Source organism: Helianthus annuus, chromosome 4 (assembly GCF_002127325.2).
Source record: "Helianthus annuus cultivar XRQ/B chromosome 4, HanXRQr2.0-SUNRISE, whole genome shotgun sequence".
Lineage (NCBI taxonomy): Eukaryota > Viridiplantae > Streptophyta > Magnoliopsida > Asterales > Asteraceae > Helianthus > Helianthus annuus.
The window spans coordinates 171,838,249-171,859,861 of record NC_035436.2 but is presented as its reverse complement, the minus strand read 5'-3'; the positions used below and the strand labels follow the sequence as shown (position 1 = coordinate 171,859,861).

The 21,613-nt window shown below is 37.1% G+C and overlaps 1 protein-coding gene across 1 annotated transcript; it reads left to right on the top strand.

Moving 5' to 3' along the window:
* Positions 1-16,588: 16,588 nt before the first annotated feature.
* Positions 16,589-21,385, top strand: LOC110936367. Its single transcript, XM_022178735.2, has 7 exons — positions 16,589-17,033; positions 18,675-19,229; positions 19,717-20,314; positions 20,408-20,508; positions 20,592-20,681; positions 20,852-20,979; positions 21,062-21,385. The coding sequence occupies exons 2-7, from the start codon at positions 18,765-18,767 to the stop codon at positions 21,204-21,206; spliced, it is 1,527 nt and encodes a 508-aa protein (XP_022034427.1). The 5' UTR covers positions 16,589-17,033; positions 18,675-18,764; the 3' UTR covers positions 21,207-21,385.
* Positions 21,386-21,613: the final 228 nt, after the last annotated feature.

The window sequence follows — 21,613 nt, the reverse complement described above, 5'->3', positions numbered from 1 at the left end:
CGTTTTAGCTTTGTTGTCTGCTAACTTAGGACATTCAGATTGGAAATGTCCCCTTTCTCTGCAGTTATAACAAATTCTTGTTTTTCTTCTGCAGTCTTCTTCACGATGTCCTCTTGCCTTACAAAAATTGCAAATTATATTACATTATCCATAATGTTTCTTCTTGCAATTTCTGCAGAAAGGCGGTGATGAGGATTGCCCTGTTCCTCTTTTCTTAGTATTACCCACACGAAATCCTTGGGTAATCTTTTGAGCTAATTCCTTCCTGCGATCTTCTTCTCTTGTGCGCACCAGTTCATCTGTTAGGGTATTAGCTAATTCCACAGCATCGTCAATAGTACGAGGTCTCGCAGCCTTAACGATGTTACGGATCTCACTAATTAAACCCCAAATGTAACGGGAAATGAGTACCGGTTCTGGCGAAGCCAGTGTTGGCACTACTCTCGCGTATTCAAAGAATGTCGAAGTATAACCACGACAATCTACACCCGTCATACGATGATTTAGGAACTTATTCGCCATTTGATCTTTTTCATATTCAGGACAAAATTTTCTTTCTACAAGACTCTTAAATTCTTCCCAGCTCATGGCATAGGCTACTCTTCTTCCTTTTGCCTGTAATATTGTGTTCCACCATTCTAGTGCTCCTTCTTTGAACAGATTTGAGGTATACATGACTTGATCCTCTTCGGCACATTTACTTATTGCAATTACTGCTTCGGTTTTCTCTAACCAACGCAGTGTTGCAGTTGCCCCTTCGTTACCTGCAAATTCAGTGGGTTTGCAAGCAAGAAACTCTTTGTAAGTGCAGCCAGGCGTTGCAACTTTCATTTTCTTAGGAAGTGGGACTTGTCGTGAATCATTATCATGATTGTCATGATTGCCGCCTCCATTTATGCTGTTACTGCCGTTATCTTCAGGAGTACGTTTACTAGGAATTAATTGTTGTGGTTCGGCAGGTTTTTGAACAGCAGCCACAATTTCTGGAATAGCATTGGCTATCCCTTGAGCAATAAAGTGCTCAATATCTTGTCTAGTTATATATTGATCTTCCTGATTTTGCTCAGACTGATTTACTTCATTAATTGGTTCACTATTAGCGTTTTCCATCTGCTAATTAGTAGGAATTATTAGTGTCTAATTATTGATAACAAAATCACAGATAAACACATAAATCATTATAACATGCAAGCATAGCCAAAATTGTCGATGCCTCGACTTTTGTTTTGTTTTATATATTATACATGCTTCAATACACACTGTTTATCTTACATTGTTTTATTTCCCATTTTACAGAGTCAGTTTTACTATATTAGTTATAATACAAACAAACTTCTCCAAACCTTTCCTATCTTTTAGTTCACTGGCAGTTTCAGTAACGACGCTCCCTCTTGTCGTACTTCCAAGAGATTTGTTCCCCCATTTCCCGGATCCTATTCCCGGTGCCTATTAGTTCTTCACCAAACTGACGCAGTTCAGCTAAATTTTCATAGCTCATTGGCGGATTAGGGATAGGTTCTGGATCAAATTGTGGGAGAAAACTATAGGGACTATTGACTATATTTTGGAATTGCCAGTCATTGGTCCACCATTCCTCCATTTGGCCTAACGGTCGTGTGTGGACTAGTGGGTCTGGAATAGCTGGTCCTAGGTTTATTGGGAGTTGGGCTGTAGCAGGATAAGAGAAGAGATTATCGTTGATAGGCTCTAGTACATCACAATTATCCAGTAGGCGGTCTATTTCGTCCTGGAATGTGATTTCCTCAGACTGTTTAGAGCTTTCTCCGATCTCTATTCCCTTTTGCTTTAGGTCTATCCCTATTTCTGCTGGCTTGGAACTTTCTCCGGTTTCTATTTCTTTTCCCTTGCTCACACTCACAGGATTTTCTATTTTAGGGAGTCTCCTAGGTTTCCTTCTGCGCACTTTTCGCCACCCTACATATCTTCTCTTCTTTTTAGGTTTTGCTTTTTCTTGTGGTGGAGCTTGAAATTCCAGTGGTTCCTCTATGTCAGCAATGTAACCAGTGAAGTTGTGGGAGACTTCAATTGGCACTGGATAGAGGTTGAGATTCTGAAATGCTTCCGACATCTCATTCATGCTGAGCAGCATATATGCAAAATGTACAAAATGTTAAGTTAAAACTTTGGAACAAAGTTTAACAAATAAACATTTTTATTGCACATTTAATTTGTACAACATAACAGGAAGGAAAACACACTCAGGTTTATTTATTTATATACTGGGAAGTGTTGTTACTAAACTTAGGGTTTTAAAGATTTGCATGTTCTGCTACAGTAGCTAACATATACAGGTTTGCCCATTTTTCATCTAAATTATCTAATTCCTGGACTTCTAGATTAAACCTCACTCTCTTGACTTGGGGTTTCTTTTTCTCTTGACCCTTTTTAAGAATTGAATTCCTTTTCTCCGGGGTAAGAGGGTTTTCATAATTTGCCTTACGGACAAAGGTTCCTTCCTCTAACTCGATGGGAGATTTGGAGGAAGAGGTTCCCTGTTCTTTAGGTGTACTATCTAATTTGTGGTAGATAGCAGAAAGCTTTTGTTTACCCATACTGTACTACCAAATAAGCAGTTAATAAATCACAGAATCACAGAATAGAGGTTAATAGAATTAAGTATTTTATTCGATACTTAATTTCATAGACTTAAATCAGTGGCTCGATCAGTGGCTTAATTAATATGGCTCTGATACCACCTTTTTCCTGTCACGGCCCTCGGCCCCGGTTTGACCCGGTTCAAGAGCCGCGGGGCAGGAAATCCCGTGGTATAAATTTTAAGCGACAGCGGAAGTCTTTTATTACAGGATCTTTTCACCGAAAATGCTTGTTTAATATATTACACAAAGGTTTAGGGATAAATTCCCGTTATTTACAATAAGTTGATTTCACAAAGAAATCTTTATTTTCAAAACATGTTTTATTTATTTATATTGAGCCAAGCCACTTCTCTGAGCTGGTAGTGCTTTACTACACTTTTCCTAGATCACACAGATCACCTGAAACATGTTTGAAAAAGGTTTTGTCAGCGGGGAAATACTGAGTGAATCATTCAAGTTTCTAAAACGACCCGTTAGTTACAAATTACAGTATTAAGAGCGATTACAATGTTTCTGATATCAATCCAACTACCCACAGTATTTGTCACTCGACCATCCATTGGCTAGCCCATTTGTCCAATGGTGTCTGTGACTGTGGTCAGATCACCCCTTGGCCACCCGTTTGTCCAAGTGTGACGGGAAACAAGTAATGTATACAAAACCCCACATACCGGCTGTAATTTGGTGATTACAAAGACTTAATCCCTGTAATTATAACTTTGAAAATAACTTTGGAGTTTTGTAAAAACAGTTGATAAAAAGAGAATGACTCACAAACTGTGAGAAAAGAGTTTATAAAAGAGGAATGACTCACATTATAGATTTACGAGCAGAGTATAAGCCTACTGATTATCCTTGATTAAACCTAATTTAACACAATGCACACACAAACGGGTTAGTAACTAATACAGCAGTTACGTCAATTCACGAGATTAAACCCTCACAACGATTAATCAGTGCAATACTCAATAATTCAATCGGATTCACAACGAATAACAGAGCATAGTCCGAATTCGAACAGCACTCAAATATTCAAGTTGAAATCACGACGAATAATCAAAGTACAAGCTCAATTTGAGCAGCACTAGGACAATCGTTGGATAGTTATAATCGATCGGACGTTGAATCGTAATAGCGATCGAGTTATTACCCTGATTGCGGCAGCACTTTGAGTTTAGTGTGTGGTTGTGTAGTATTCAGACGATCTCTCCGTGTATAAACGGAATTTGGACGTCGAATTATCATAGAATTTCAAGTGCCAACATCCCCTATTTATATCTGAAAAATGCACTCCCTCGCGCCACGCGAGAGAGACAGGTGTACCCGTCGCATGGCGCGACGGGTCTATTTACTAGCCTAGGTTTGTTTCGTGTCCAGTAGCTTAGATGAGTTGACAACCAAAGGAATTTTACTTCTCCAGCAAGAATTTTAAGATAATTACTAGCTAGGGTTTACCCCCCTCGAGTTTTAGGGGCCCTGATCCTGATTCCGATTGTTATGAAAATTTTAGGGTTTATGCGGAATCACCTGGGCGTTTCAATTAGGGTTTTCTTATTGCCTAATTATCATCCTAATTATTGATTTTCGTGACAGTTGTTACACTAACGCATCAAATTATTAACTAGGGTTTGTTCTAAATCATGAATTTATCATAACTTCATTCAAAATCAAACATGCAAGTTCAGATTTCTACTTCATGTGTTCATCAAGAAATCAAAACGAAACCAAAAGACTAAATTTAACATACCTTGTGATCCCCTCACTTGAGTGATCACTAGTTTGAGCTTGGTTTTTGATTTGAACTTGATTTGCCTTCTTGATTTGATCAATTTTGTAAGCTAGGGTTTGGGTTTTTTGAGAGCTCTTTTGGCTCTTGTGATTTACACGACCATAACACACACTTTAGTGTGTGTTTTGGTGTTTTGTTTTTTAATAAATAAATCCCATTTTAACTTTTGTTCAACATTAGCCCCTTTACTTATTCAAGTTTTGTAAAGGGTATTTTAACCATGTTTGTTCTATTATGTCAAGACACTAACTAACTAGGTTATTTATTCCTAGTTATTTTATCTTGACTATTACCGATGTTTAGTTTACAATATAATATTTATATTTTCGAGGTGTTACAAGTCTACCCCCCTCAAAGAGGTTTCGTCCTCGAAACCTTTATCACGTAATTCAATGGGTTAAAGTTAATGAACCTGATTTTGGCGATTTACTTTGGGCATTGCTCGCGTTCACTAATCTTACTAGGGAATTATTGTAACGTCTTTTTGGTTTCTAAGTGTATGCGCCTTTTACGTGTAAGGCCTCATGGGCCGTTAACTTCGGCTCTTATCCTTTATCTTTATTAATTGCTCGTCTTGGCGGTTAGACTTATTAGTCACCGGTTACCTTATACCCCATTGACCGGGTATATCCACTTTGCCTTCTTAAGTCTTACAAACTTCTATTATCCTCAATTCATAGTTCACGCTATAACATGATTATATTCCATATTACTTTTCTTAACCGTGATCGCTTCACGTCATGCTTAAGTTTATACAAAACTTTTCATTATCGAAAATCTTCATTTTTGTCAACCAGACCCTTCATGATCTCTTCATTTAAACTCATTTAATTAACTTAGCGAAACCCATCGCTTCTATACTAACCTTACCTCTCGTTATTATTTTACACGGGGAGTTACAACTAGTTTCCTTGCTTTACATTATTGACTCGTATGCTCTTTTTTACTTAGCCTCATAGGCTATTTCCTTAGATTTCCACCTTTTTAAGGTGAGACTCAAACAATTTGTTTCTTTCTATTTGTGACCCAAGGGTCTTTCTGGTCTGATAGACCTTTCATTACTTTTAATTCCTGAAGGTTGTGATGATCCCCTAGATTCATCTTTTACTCATCTTATTCTAAAATATACTTTCGGTGTCAATGCACCCTTTATAAGTTTAGAAATCATTCGTTTTCGTTCTTGAATTCTATGGACCTTGACCGTAGTCTAAGGCTACATTTGTTTTCTTCCGAATTATCCTTCCAACTCTATGACTTCTAACGTCATTTACACGTCGGTTTGTCCTACGTTTACCGTTACTCGGTTCTTACCTATACTTCCTTATGACCCGTTACCCGGGTTCTTTATCTTAATGTTTTTAACATTCTTATTTCGCTAGTTTGCGTTTTCCTTACTATTTCAAGCGTTATTCCTTTCGCGCATCTCCTCAGTCATGAGGAATACCGTATTGTCGCCAACTATGGTTGACATCACTGCATTGTAACAATAACAGAAATCAATTCATTTCATTTTATTATTCCATGTCGTTGTATGGAATTTTCCCACATTGTTTATCAATATAAACGATGTTCCTACATGTTTTATTTGGTTTGGCCAAGTCTATAACCTTGTCTTCGCGATTTACGACTGTTACAAATTCCGGGTTCGGGTGTAATTACACTCCTTCCCAACACAACATTTATTCACTTCATTAAGTTCCTGGGTTCGAGTGTACATGCACTCCTTCCCATTGCAATATTTATCGAGATTACTTTTACCTCGGTTTCACATACTCGTCATTATATATATATATATATATATATATATATATATATATATATATATATATATATATATATATATATATATATATATATATATATATATCAACTATCGACCTTTGGCCGTTGCCACCCCCAACTAACCCTTTGACACCTGGCACCCCCAACTTGACTTTTTGTTTACACTGGCACCACTCTGTTAAATTTGCTCTAACTTGGTTAGTCTTTTGTCCGACGTGGCACTATTTCGCTGATGTGTACATGATTACGTGGCTGATGATGTGTTATACCTCACTTCCCTTCTCTCGTTTATAACACAGACACCCCAAAAAACCTAATCTCCTTCATTCTTCCATTCATCCCTAAAGAACTACCCTTGAATCCTATTAACAAAATCAAACAAATTGTGAATCCCTACAGTTTGTGATTTGTATGATGCTACTACTGATGTTAACCTACCGTTTCAAATCTCTGGTTGATTTGTATGATGCTACTACAGATCCAGTAGAAGATCGAATTAGCAGAATTCAAACACCCCTGCAGACAAAATACCTTATTTTTCTGAAATTAACAAAAGTACCAAACACCATTTTTCCAGTCCCATTCCTGATGAACTCTCAACTGGTCCAGAGGGTAAGCAATTTTTTCACCGGTACCTTTAAAATGCACCATTTATTTCGACTCGGTTTTCCCAATAACCTTCCTGATCCACCAGCCATCGCGATCACAGGCATCAATGACCTCCGACAAATGAAAGGCAGCAGCCATGGCTGGTCTCATCCTTACCTCCGGGTAGAAACATTAAATGATTCCACCGGAGTGACAAGATCGGTGCTTTCTGCGATCAAGATTGGAGGCTAGTGCGGAGAACCGGAGCCCAGGTGCTAGCAACGTCGGCGGCGACGGCGGCGACGGCGGCATCCGATCTGTAACAGGAATCGGTGTGGTGGGTGTTGTTATGTGGTGTTTGGGAATTTGATGATGAACCGTTGAAGATAAAGAACCGATGAACATGATGATGATTTGATTTTGTATATTGACAAGGGGTTGAAGATGAAGAGCCGATGCAGTAGATGATGATTTGATTTTGTAAATTGATAAGGGTTGTTTGATTTAGGGATAATTTATTGGTTTTGTATATATATATATATATATATATATATATATATATATATATAATTAGCCACCTCATCATAACACCTCATCAAAAATAAGCCACGTAATGATGTCCAGGTAAGCAAGTTGGTGCCACATAGGTTTAAAAACTAACAGAGTTAGTGATTTGTTAACAGAGTGGTGCCAGTGCAAACAAAAAGTCAAGTTGGGGGTGTCGGATGTCAAAGTGTTAGTTGGGGGTGGCAACGGCCAAAGGTCGATAGTTGAGGGTGATAAAATCCAATAACCCATATATATTTACATAATTCATTCATTTCACTAATCATATATGCTCATATGCAACTATCGTTCATTATGTGAATTATTGCATTCTACTTATCTTATCGTAATTTATAACGTGTACCTGATTGATATTCGCCCTGATGTACTCCGTTGTCTCAAGTCATCGCTTGATTTGAGTTCTTTGCTAGCATGTTCTTTGTCATGCTTCCGAACCTTCCTTCATTTAGATTATTTATCTCCCGTCATCTTCAGATGCGGTTATCATATCATTCGAACATTTCCAATTTATTATTAATCTTGCTATTCAATGTTGCCCGTCTTGTTATACGAGGCATTTAAATATACTTATTTCATAAGTACTTATTTTATAGTCAATCTATGGTTAGGGTTTATACTACCTAATCATCTTTTATCAACACTAGACATCTCGAATCCGTAATGTTTTTGTCACTATTAAACATTTCATTTTATAACATATGCATCATTCGCTTTGGTTTAGCCAAGTTTACCACTTGCTTAAACCATTCATGTTTAGTGCACTTTCCGGGTTTGTGTGTGTTAACACGCTCCTCCCGTGCATATCAAATCAATTTCCTTTTTCTAATATTCAAATAAAATTTACTAAATGACTAATTCTTACCGGATGTTTGATCAAGCTTGAACCGAACACACTTTGTTGACAACCTTGAGCTCTGATACCAACTTGTAACACTCTTCTTATAATTCCATTGTTTAATGATAAAATACAGACTTTTTAAAACGAAATACATAGTTAACAAAAACTTAGGTAATAAACTAAGATGTACTTCATTATAGCATTTGAACATAGTCAACTAACTAGATTAAAATATTCAACGTTTAGAAGTGTTTACAGAACAACATGGTTTGAACTAGATTAGATTATCGCGGAAGCATTCAAAACTTGTGTTCGGTTCTTGATTTCCTTGCTTGATCGACATCCATAACGAAACGAGCATTACCTAAGGTTAAAACCACATCAATTATTAGTTTTGACATCATAATATCAAATAAATTCAAGTTACATTGCTAAACAATGAAAAACAAACAAAATCAAAATTTTATTTCAAACCGACCGTAGGTTATGGTTTGCCAAGCTCAAAACAGAACTGCCAGACTGTGAGCCACGGTTCAGAACCGTGGCCTACGGTTCGCCCAGCTCAAAGCAGAACTGCCAGACTGTGAGCCACGGTTCAAAACCGTGGCCTACGGTTCGCCCAGCTCAGCCTTCTTTATTATTTTTTCTCGCTTAATTCCTCATAACTTTTTATTTACATATCCGTTTTAGCCGATTCTTTTTTCCTATATGTTCGTATTAAGATTACGGATCTAACCATATAAATTTCACTTAACGAAACCCAGATTATGAACGAATGGCCCACAAAATCCTTGTTTCGATTATTCGACCCGTTAACTATGTGTGCAAATTGTTCGCCAATTTATTCTTTGGCATTCTAATCTTATTTACCCATTCCCCGGGCTTGAAATTCTTGGCGTATCCGTACCATTACATTGCTTAACGCTCGTATTCGAATTTCATGCTTGTTTTCTATAAATTTAAGCATTGCCACTTTATGCAATTCTTGCAACTAGTTTCTACCATTCGACCCGATAACACAGATTCATAACCTTAACTTAGTATAACCATTCATTACTAAAATTGTTATCTTGCACCAGCGCAATATGAGGCTTTCAAATCTTTACGCGCAAGAGTCGATATAAGGACATAGTTTTTGACCCGTTTGGTTGACGAGTGAAAATCCTCACTTTAATGTCAAGCCAAACTATTTCTAACCAATATTTGACCCGTTCTCTATGATATACCGAATGATTCTAACCGTTCATTTCAACCCGTATGGTTTATTCCCACCATACTTTAACCATTTACTTTGACCCATTTGGTTTGCCGAGTGAACTTCGTCACTTCCATGGCTTACCAAACATACTCTAATCATTAAATTTGACCCGTTTTATCTATCGAGTGAACTTCGTCACTTCAATGACACATCAATCGCGCATATCCCTCCACGATACTATTAACAAGCTATAACTAAACATTCTTGCATAACATAACGAAACTAATAGTTACGTACCTTTAGTGCTTTTCCTTCAAGCGCGCATCAACTCCGGCTCGTCCGCTTGAAGATTCAATTCCTTTGCCTATAGAGTTCAATCAATGACTTGTTTAGAACTCTTATTATTTCATATAACGCATAATTCACCATAACATTCAAAATGCGTTTTTACTCAATATTTCAACATCTAGTTTTCTTTTAGGCATTTCAACAAACACCTAAAGGGCATAATTTTGCTAAATCAATAACCAAGTTTCATGACTAGTTATTTAGCCAATTTTGAGCATTTTTTTCACAAATTCAAATGTCTAGTTATACATCAACACCTAGGCTTATTTCATGGAGCTCAAGTAACACTAGATTAATAATCATAATTCTAGAGTTCATCATCTTTTTACAAAACCCATTTAACACATAAATGGATGATTATTAATCTCATATCTATTGACACTACTGCATCAAATTATTGACTAGGGTTTGTTCTAAATCATGAATTTATTATAACTTCATTCCAAAATCAAACATGCAAGTTCAGATTTCTACTTCATGTGTTCATCAAGAAATCAAAACGAAACCAAAAGATTAAATTCAACATACCTTGTGATCCCCTCACTTGAGTGATCACTAGTTTGAGCTTGGTTTTTGATTTGAACTTGATTTGCCTTCTTGATTTGATCAATTTTGTAAGCTAGAGTTTGGGTTTTTGAGAGTTCTTTTGGCTCTTGTGATCAATTTTGGTGTTTTGTTTTTTAATAAATAAAACCCATTTTAACTTTTGTTCAACATTAGCCCCTTTACTTATTCAAGTTTTGTAAAGGGTATTTTAACCATGTTTGTTCTATTATGTCAAGACACTAACTAACTAGGTTATTTATTCCTAGTTATTTTATCTTTACTATTACCGATGTTTAGTTTACAATAATATATTTATATTTTCAGGGTGTTACAACATCAACAAGCCCCACGAGGTGTAAACGGTTGATTTAGACCGGTGGTCACCGAAAATGATTCACCTATTGTTCCTACGCCTTGAGGGAGAAGATCTTTCGATTGTAACCCCAACTATATCAACATCTTAGCTAATTTCAAGGGAGGACTCATGATGAGCCATATACTCATTTGGCGGAATTCTCTGCTATATGTGGTACGATTGGGGGTTATGATTTTGCGTTAGAGGAAGTGAAGTTACGATTGTTCTAATTCTCATTGAAGGACAAGGCTAAGCAGTGGTTCCTCATACTTGGGCATAAATGCAACAAGTGTTCCTTGATGAATACTATTTGATAGCGAAGACTGATGATACACGAGATGAGATTCGGTCGTTTCGACAGTTATTGGGGGAGTTGTTACATGAGGCCCTTTCTCGCTTCAAGGAATTGTTTCGTAAATGCCCTCACCATCAGATTGCTAGATGGGAATTGTTGAAGTGTTTTGTGAGGGGCTTGGATTCGGAAGACCACAAGTATCTGCTATCCGCAAGCAAAGGAACATTGTTGAACAACCATGAGGAAGACGATTGGGATTTTTTTTAGAGAATGAGTAAAAACTCCATGGCATTTGCGATGGCGGACCGATCCAAAAAGCATCCAGTCTCAAGGTCTTAGCCTGACCGTGATGCTAGTTCTAAGGATCAGATTGAAACATTAGAACGGGAGTTGGCACGTATGAAGAAGAAAGATGTGGGGGCGGTGAAATTTGCCGTTTGTGAAGATTGTAGTGACGTCGATCACCGGGCCGAGAATTATCAAGTGAACATAGCTCAAACCACTGACGAGGTGAATCAAGTGTATGGATACGGAAAACAATTTGGTATGAACTACAACACTTATCACCCGGGTTTAAGGAACCATCCTAATTTTAGGTATGGTAACGCCTCAAACCAAATGAACCAAAACTTTCAAGCGGGTAATCAAGGTGGTTCATCTTACCAAAATCGCTAAGGTGGTAACCAAGGGGGTTACCAAAGGAATTACAAAATGGTGGTGATGGTAACGGGTCGGTGAACAACCAAGGCGGTGTTGATGAGTTGAATGCAAAGATTGATGCGCTATTGAGTGTGGTGAAGGAATCAAATAACAACATCAAAGAAATGAAGAAGGCGAATGAGATGAGGGATAAATCTCATGAGGCTTTGGCGAGGCAAGTGGGTCAATTAGCGGAAGATGTGGCCCAACTCAAATAAAGTGGAGGAAGACTCCCAAGCAACACTACAGTGAACCCGAAGCATCAAAGTTCAAGCACGAATAATATGAGGAATGTGCACATTAATGCGGTAAGTCTTCTTTCAAATGATGAGGTTTGTAGTGTTGAGAGTACTCCACCACCACAACTTGTTGATGGTGTAGTGGAGGATTTTATTGATGAAAGCAACCATGAGCAAGAAACAATTTCACAACCTAAAATTGAAAAAAAAAAATAAGTCAAAAAATTCTTTTTGTGAAAGTTGTTTAAATGAATTGCATGTTAAGGCCGATGATATGGGTGTGGAGTTTAATACCATCCCATACCCGTTAGTTCTATTAAAACCAATTAACGCATCAAAGTTTGAAAAACGGAACCCACCAAAGGATGAGAGGTGGGATAATTTTAAACAAGAAAAAAATTAAATTGTCATTACTTAATGATATTAAACAGGTCCCGGCTCATGTAGAATGTTTAAAAAAATTGAACACTGAAAACGACACAACAAATTACCTAGACAATTTGATTTAATTTCTCATGTAAGTGTCATTTTATCGAGTGCTCTCCCCCAAAAAGCTCAAGAATCGAGGGACCCTCTTATTCCAATCCAAATTGGTAAATTTAAAATTAAGAGGGGGCTCCTAGATCTTGGAGCTTGTGTGAGTATCTTGCCTGGAAGTCTGTACGACCAATATGATTTTGGACCTTTGAAAAAGTTTAACAGCCCCGTGGTGTTGGCCAATCAGACTCCCATGCATCCAAGGGGGATGGTGGAAGATGTGATAGTGAAGGTTGAAGATTGCTATTACCCAGTTGACCTTTTGGTAGTTGACTATGTTGGTTGTGTTGAAGACACACAACCGATAGTGATACTGGGTAAACCGTTCCTTGCAACTGCGAATGCCATAATAAATTATGCAACAGGAACGGTAAGCATGAAATTTGGGGACTGGGAATTGATCTTGAATGTATTTCCTAAATTACTAACCTGCTCGGTGAGGATAATTGTCCTAAGGAGGATATTAGTCCAAACAAAAAAATATGTGATATGGTTGGTAGGTTTGGAGAATCGAAGAAAAAGTCGGTCAAGAAGAAGAAGGCGAAGAAGTCACCTCAAGAAAAGAGGGAAGAAGAGGAGTTTAGGAAGTTTGGTCCATTTGGGACTAAGTGGTATGAATCACCAATGAGTGGTGTGGAAGAGTGTGTAGGCGACATGCACCCCGTTCGACCACCATGAGGTGGTATGTTTATTGTTATTGTATACTATTTTTAGTTCTTTTCATCTTTTCTTTTATTTTAGTTTTTCTTTTATATTTTTGTATCATCTTTCTTTTTGCATTTTTTTAGTAGCTAAATGAACTTTTTGGTTGTGTTCCCTATTTAACCCTCACAAGACCTACTCGTCCTCCCGAGCTATCAGGAGGTGTAAAGGGCTTGTGTGCATACCTAAATGCCGTCGTGATTCCTATGAAAGTGAGTTAGGTTTGTTGTTGTTGTAAAATTTTCTTTTCCACAAAAAAAAATCAAAGTTGAATAAAAACATAGCTTGGTAAATTCTTTATTAAAATGGTAAAACTGGTTTAACTACTAAGTTTTGATGGTTGTGAGAAGTTTGCTTCTACACGAGGGTTAAGCCTTGTAGGTACACTACTTTCACGAGGACGGCCATTTTCGTTGAAGAATGAAGAGCACACGAGGAATGGGCGAAAACCAGGTGCATATGCTTCTTTTTAGCTTTGATTATTAGTTAGTAAGTGGAGTGTACTTTGTATATTTTGTCCGGGGTGAAGTTTGGGAGGTTGGCCGTGTCACATCCCTTGTGCGTTTTTAAAAGCTCTTATTCCTACGCATTGAGGACAAATTTGACCTCAAGTGTGGGGATTGCCACTTTCTTCTGCTTCCTCCACCTAAGAGGACACTAATCAACTCCAGGGAAGCCTTGTGACACTTAGCATCACCTTGCGAGTCTTGATCAACTATAAATAGAGCCCATTCTTGCACTTGCCAACTTGCACCTTCACTTCTATTTTTCTCTATCTCTCTGGAGCAGCTTCTGATCTATAGATGCCTCCCTCCTGGAGTTTTAACACTCTCTTGAACACTTGTAAATGTTCTAACTTAGTCTTGTTTCATCTATAGGCTAGTTATCAGCCAAAAGTCAATCAAATTGACTTTTGCTTTGACGTTCGGTTATAACCATTTCGGTCAAGCCAAAATTCGTATCGAACATGGCTACGTGATCGTAATAACGAAGGTATTAATCCCTTATAAGGGCACCTTCAGAAGATCATGTTAACTTAGTGAAATGACGGGTCAAAGTTTTATTAAATAAAAGTAAAAAACGTAGATTTTCGTAATTCATGTTAAATGAACTCTTAACCTTAAATTTTAACATTATAACAGTTTATATAACATATTAGGACATGTTAGATCATGTCCAACTCGTCATTTTCTGCTTAATGCTAGGTTCGCAACCGAAAGTCAAACAATTTGACTTCTTCTTTGACTTTCGATTCTGACCCGTTTGAGATAGTTTAAATACTGATTAAGGGTTGTAATATGATCATATTATTATAGGAAATAACCCTATGGGTTATACCTTCTGATCATCTCATATGTCGGGTTTTATGCAAAGTCCACATATTATGCCTAGATAATGCCTAAAATGCCCTTTTTTCACATAGATTGATTTTAAAACATAATAAACATACAATCTGAGTTTGAAACTGACGTGGTAACGTAATAAATTATGTTCTGGCATATTGGAATTATCATAGACCCATTTGACTACCTGATTCCACATATACGCGTACGGTTGACTTATATAGCATAGTTTATATACGTTAGCCGAATCGGGTCTAAACCTTTCCAAATAAGTTATAATCAGAATGTATGGTTGTTTGACCCATATTATACGAGTCCTTGTACTCGTAAGGGTATAAACCACATTCTACCCGGTCTCCGCTTAATCTAGTGAACCGTGCCTATTTATTAAAGTTAACCGGTCCAAGTCAGATGACTTGAAATAAGACCCATTAACATTCTAAAGGATCATAATTCCATCCATTCCAGACTAGGAGTCTCCAGTAAATTGCGCCTGTGTTTATGTTGTTTTGATTACGGTTGTGCTTAAATATCTTTGATTTGTAAAGATAAGCTCAGGTAAATACTCTTAGCCTATTTTCCCTATACGGGCTTGGGATACGACATTAGCCGCTTGGTCGGGTATTAAATCATGGGCGAATGATGCTTAAAATTTAAATAACCCGTTTAATCTGTTTTGCTTGATAACTTAAATATTGAGGGTTAATGCGACCGTGTCCTGGATATCCTCGGCTCGCTTAATTGCAAGTGGCCACGACCTAAGCGCGGAGTGTAGGTGTAGCAAATACGGAATAGGCTGGAGCTGCTCGGTCTAAGCATATTGGAATTTGCGACTCCATGCGAGACCTATTAGTCTAAAGTTTCCTTTTGTTATTTCCGATCCGCCCGTGGGTCTTTTAAGTACAATTCAGTCTATATAATTATTTTTGAACTTCCGGACACTATTGTACTTTGTAATATATAATTTAAAATTCCAGACTTCCGCTGTGCTATGTGAATTACTGATATCAATCGTTATGCATAAACCCCAAGTGGCCCACCGGGAAATCAGGGTGTGACAAGTGTACTCCCTCAATAAAAAAAAGTTGAAAGGAACTTATAGGCAAAACATAAACTAATAGAACGAACAACCAAAAACAAGCCAACTAAACCTTTACTTAGGGTTAAGGATTAAAAAACAAGTCTTGAAATTACTACAAAGTTGAAAGGAACTTATAGGCAAAACATAAACTAATAGAACGAACAACCAAAAACAAGCCAACTAAACCTTTACTTAGGGTTCAAGGATTAAAAAACAAGTCTTGAAATTACTACAACTCCAACATAGGGAAATAAATCACTAACAAGTTAAGTTGATTAGAACCTGAAATAGAGGCCAACGTTGACAGGCTAGGGTATAAAAAAGCCCTAGAAACCAAGTGTTAAATCCAAATACAGTAGTTGCTGAATTAAATAACAGAGAAAACTCAAATTGTGATTTACTAAGCGAACACATGTTTGATTAAACCTAAATCGTGATTGATATGATGAAGTAGCATAACTAGTCGACCAATTTGAACAATCGAGCCCAAGGCTTTGATACCATGATAGAATGGTAATAGTATTACTCAAACAAAGTTAACACAAATTACAATAAAATGATATAGCATCCTAGTCTGGAGTTTACTGTATAGGATATGAAACGAACAATTCATCATTCGAATAAAACAAGTCCTAAAAACCAAACAAAATAGAAGCCAACAATGATTCCATGCTTATTGCAGGACTATGGGATGGTCTTAGAATAAGAAGCACATCTTACAGAGGCGCAATCATAAAACTTACATGACTCTCAAGCGAGAAGATAAAAGAAAAGGCCATCTTGTTTAACCGAAAGCTAAGAAAAGCCAACTATCTTGAAACAATACATGAAAAAAGACCAAAGAGATTGTATTACTAAATTAGCCACTTTAATAGTTATATAATATAATATTAATAAACACTTTTAAAATATTTAAACAAGTCTAAATAAAAAAACCACAATTCACAAGTGATAAATTATCCTTTTCACTAGGCAAATAAGGCATGTGAGATAGCGACGGCGGTGCTAGAATAAGCCGGATGTGCATAGGCACTTAACGTACGCATATACTTTCAGAAAAAAGGACTAGAAAGAGAGAAGAAACGAGAAGCAAGCGATCAGGAAGAAACGAGGCAAGAGAGAGAAATACGGGCGGGTCATACACAAACGGGTCACGGATCCGGGTGTAACCCAAGAAACAAAATCACTCGCAGGGGCTGTGTGATAAGAAATGAAAAAAATGGAGAAGATTACGACCATCTCATCCCTCTCTTTACCACTACACTCATTACCCCTCCTCACCCCCAAATACCCAAACCCTAATTTCCCCAATTCACCTTCACCCCGTTTATATAATCCATCCATCCATCCGTTTTATTTTACTTCTACTCTCTCTCTCTCTATCTCTATACCTCTCTCTCTCTATATCCTCTCTATCTTACGCTACCTCTTCTGTTATCTCGCAAGGGTTTCGACTTTCCTACGGCGATCGAAGCGGTTCCAGTTTCAGTTTCTGTTCGTTTCGTCAGGTAATTGTGTAATTGTTTCGCCTGTTGTTGTAATTCAGCTTCTGTATGTGTTCATGGTTGTTGTGTTGCTGTTTGATCGGCTTAATGTGTGCATCACAAGCTGGATTTGTTTCAATTTTGGGGGTTTTGTTGTGTTTGTAATGTGTGATGTTGTTGATTGGTTTTTGTTATGGTTTTAGCGGGAATTGTGTGTTTGATTATTATATACGGAACTGATTGATTGGAATTTGGAACGAGTTTGTTTATTTTATGTGCATTCAGCACTACTTCTCGTTCATCTGGTTGTTAAAAAACTATCACACATCGGTTGTATGCTGTGGTTGAATTTCGAAATTGATGTCATATGGATTTACAACTTTATAGGGACGATTTGGTAACCGCATTAAAGCTTGTATAAAAGCGCCACAAATAGCCCGAGATTGTGTCGAATTTGTAGTAAGTTGTTTTCGTGTCGGAAGTAATGGAATTGACTTTGGAAACAAGTGTAGGCGTTGGCTACTTCTTTTTGTTTTTCGATAATGTGGTACTAATGTCATTAGCATGACTAATCAGTTGTTGTTTGGTTATGTTATTGTTGAATGTTTTGTTTTATGACAATGTATAAGCATTATGTGCGTTAACGCCTAACGGTATCCTACGGTTTTTGATGTTCTATCGAGTCACTTAATGATCTGTATGTCGTGAATGTGTCAGGACTCGGGATATCCGTTAATATGTGTGAAGTTATTATATATACATTGATTTTAAATTTCTGTTTCTTTGTTGGCGCGTGGGTTATATATTTATGGTATTTTACATTAAAACTTTCACTTTAACGGTTAACTCGCGCAAAAATAGTAGATAGACACAATAAATCTGTAAAACCACTTGTATCGGTGACAGGTTCTCATATTTCGACAATGCGGAAATAGTCATTGGTATGAATGATCAGTTGCTGTTATGTTATGTTACTGTTGAATGTGTGTCTTTGTGACAATGTATAAGCATTATGTGCATTAACGGTATCCTACAGTTTTAATGTTCTGTCGAGTTACGTAATAAACCGTATGTGGTGATTGTGTGAGAATATCTGTTGATATGCGTGCGTTATGATACATACGTTAATTTCAAATTCTCGATTCTTTGTTGGCAGACGGATTATATATTATATATTTAATAAATGTATAACCCATCTACTATTTTTTGCGCTGTTAACGGTTAAAGTGAAAGTTTTAATGTAAAAATATCATAAATAATATATATGGTACTTTTACATTAAAATTTCACTTTAACGGTTAACTCGCGCAAAAACAGTAGATATACACAATAACTCTGTAAACCATCTGTATACGTAATTACATATTCTTTTTCAAATCTTCATTACTCTCAAATTATAAGCAGACTTTTAATGCTTTCTTTCTATAATAAATTGAGTAGCTCATAATCAGCTAATGGGCTCGTGTGGAATTTGTATATCTATGGAAAAGGGAGTGTTTACTAGGTTTTGCGTATTGTATTTGCAATTTTTTTCAATATGTTAAACCCATAACTCACAAGAACATATTTACTCTGCACAACCGTATGTATCTAAATTTCGTTACTTTTAAGAAATTAGCATGCAGTGAATATGATACTTATCATTTAATATTTGTATCTCTTTAGGGGCATATAGCATTCCAATTTGCTGCATTACTGGGCTTCCATGTGGGTGATTTTTGCCAACATTTAATTGTTGGCTAAAAACGGAGCAAAATGGACGAGTTGGTGGGAGGTCCTCTGTTTGACGGCATCGGGAATACCTTTAGAAAAAAGAGGACACAAACCTGCAGAAGGCCTAAACCAGAGGTTCAAGCTTTACCTGAAAATCATGATCATGCATCTCTATCATCAACACCATCAGATGATGCTGGAAAGATATCGAGCGATGAGAATGCTGTTGATGCTAATCCTAAGAGAAAAGTATTTAATCTTAATCAATGTGCTACTAAAACGGAAGGTGAATACTCACGTAAGAGAGCTCAAATGAATGATGGGAAATATAATAGTAATGGAGGTTTGATAGATGCAAATGAAGGTGGAAATGATAACAAATTAAAGAAAGTCAAACTTAAGGTAGGTGGTGTGACTCGGACTATTCAACCCAACACCAGTTTTGGAGCTTCAAAGAATTCAGGATCTTTAGATTCCTCTCGTTCCAGGCCAAAATTAATACTACAGGTATGTCATACTTGCTTTATTTGTCAATTGGAAGTGACTTTCGCTTAAACATATAACATTTTGTTTAATTGTCTTTGTGTTCCATTCATCTGAAGTATCTTTAGCTAATCATGATATTGTTATTTTAACTTGAGTCGAGCCTTTTGTTTACTTAGGGTGTATATGTTTATGGTCAGGTGTCACTATGGGTATGGGTTTGATACCCCGGTGTTATGGGTATGGATTTTAAGCGCAACCTTAGACCGAAATACCCAAACACTATCAAAACTTATTCACAATACTATACAATTTTTTTTTTTTTTTTTTTTGGAATTGCACATTGGCTTTGAAATTAGTTTGATACATCGGAATCTTTTATCACGCTCAAAATGAGATTTAGGGGGCATTATGGAAAATTTATATTTTCTTTCAAAATGTAATTATTGTCATTTAAAGCTTTCTTTTTAATTAATTCGTGTATTAACTTAAATTCGATTAATAAAATTAGGACAATTCCGACGAAGACGATTCTCCTGCCCTAAGTAAAAAGATCGGTTTACAAGGGATTCCTTGGAAGGATTTCTCAAAGGGCGGCTTTACTCTCGGGAGAGAAAACACTTCAATGGGCAAGAATTCGGGAGCAAAAGAGAAATCGGATCGGGCCCGGAAGAGCAAAAGGATACCGAAGAAACGGGTCCTAGATGGTGATTTCATTGAAGAAGAAGACGACGATGAGATACGGTATCTTGAAAAACTCAAGACGGTTAGGGTTGCTGCTGCAAGCAGAGATTATGACGATGAGTCGAGTAAGAAACACAGGAGTCTTTCTAGGGTTTCTAAAGAAGATCCGAGCGTGTTGAGATCAGGTAGGGATAGTGTATCTGCTGATACCGATTACGAGGAGGAAGATTTGGTATTATCTGATCATGAAAATGAAGGAAATAAAGGAAAGAAACCGAGGAAGGATTCTCCCGATTCTCCAAATGAAACCAAGAAGGAAACAACCCTCACTTCACGCCAACGGGCCCTACTTTCTGGTCGGGATTCCGCATCTGCTGCTACTCAAATCGAGTTTCCAAATGGATTGCCACCTGCCCCTCCTCGAAGTAAGTTTTTCTTCTAAATCATGTAAACTGTTTTCATAACAATGTCTACGGGTTCATAATATGTTTTGTGGATTTTGCCCTAAATATATACAGAGCAAAAAGAGAAACTTACAGAAGTGGAGCAGCAACTTAAGAAAGCTGAGGCTGCTGAAAGGCGCAGGATTCAGAATGAGAAAGCAGCTCGGGAATCAGAGGTTTGACTTGCTTTGACCAACGTTTCAGTTACATTTTATATTTTCTTGCTTTTTTTTCTCATTGCATAGCGAAAACTGTTTAGGCTGAAGCAATCAGGAAGATACTTGGTCAAGATTCAAGTCGGAAGAAACGAGAAGACAAACTAAAGAAGCGCCAGGAAGAGTTGGCTCAGGTATGTGTCACCCTCTGATTCTTGATAGAATATTTTAACAGAAACTATTTTGTTTTAAGTTAAATAGATTTGTGACAGAAAATTATTCGTTTTTAAACTCAAAATAGATTTGTGAAACTACACACTGGTTATGTGGAATCAAACTAATGTTATAATTTTCATTTTATCAGGAAAAGGCTGCCAATGCAAAAACGCTAGCACCGAGCACTATTCGAACTGTTATGGGGCCAACTGGAACTACTGTTGCATTTGCTGAAAATATTGGCCTGCCTCATATTTTTGACCCCAAACCCACCTGGTGAGTATAAAACATTCTATTTTATAACGGTTCAAAACCAAATGTTTTCTGATTGTTATATGTAATTTAAATTATAATGCAGTTATCCTCCTCCAAGGGAAAAATGCGCTGGACCAGATTGTACCAATGCGTACAAGTATCGAGATTCGAAATCAAACCTACCTCTTTGTAGCCTCCAATGTTATAAAGCAGTTAATGCGAGGATGGAGTCTGAAGCCAACCGCTAGTGTCATGAAGGTACATTTGATGCTACAGGTGTTGGTAGGTAGGGGGAGTGACAGTGAGAGAATCATAGTTTTGTCTTAACAACATTGAGATTATCAAATTAATGGAGTTTGCATTGGTACTATGTTTAGAGGCAACCGTTTTTTTAATTAGCCAGTCTTTTATTTCTTGGGGCTTTGAATCTCGCATGATGTCAATTTTTCTTGACGTGACCCCGTGCCTATGTGGATTTTTCTTACCTGTCAGCTGTTTTATTTTCACAACTCTTGACCCACTGGTTGGTCAGGTTGGATGATTTTGATGTCGGATACAAGTATTTCTATTCTTGGTTTTAAATTGCGTATCAAGGTTGCATAATGCGCACATCACATGATGCGGTGATGAAATTGCATTGTGCGATGCGATTTCA

Excerpts from the sequence above, each read along its gene's own strand:
- LOC110936367 (XM_022178735.2), top strand. The coding sequence starts at position 18,765 with ATGGACGAGTTGGTGGGAGGTCCTCTGTTTGACGGCATCGGGAATACC. Across the intron at positions 20,509-20,591 it reads AAGCAGCTCGGGAATCAGAG|GCTGAAGCAATCAGGAAGAT; the intron begins GTTTGACTTGCT and ends AAAACTGTTTAG. Across the intron at positions 20,682-20,851 it reads GCCAGGAAGAGTTGGCTCAG|GAAAAGGCTGCCAATGCAAA; the intron begins GTATGTGTCACC and ends TCATTTTATCAG.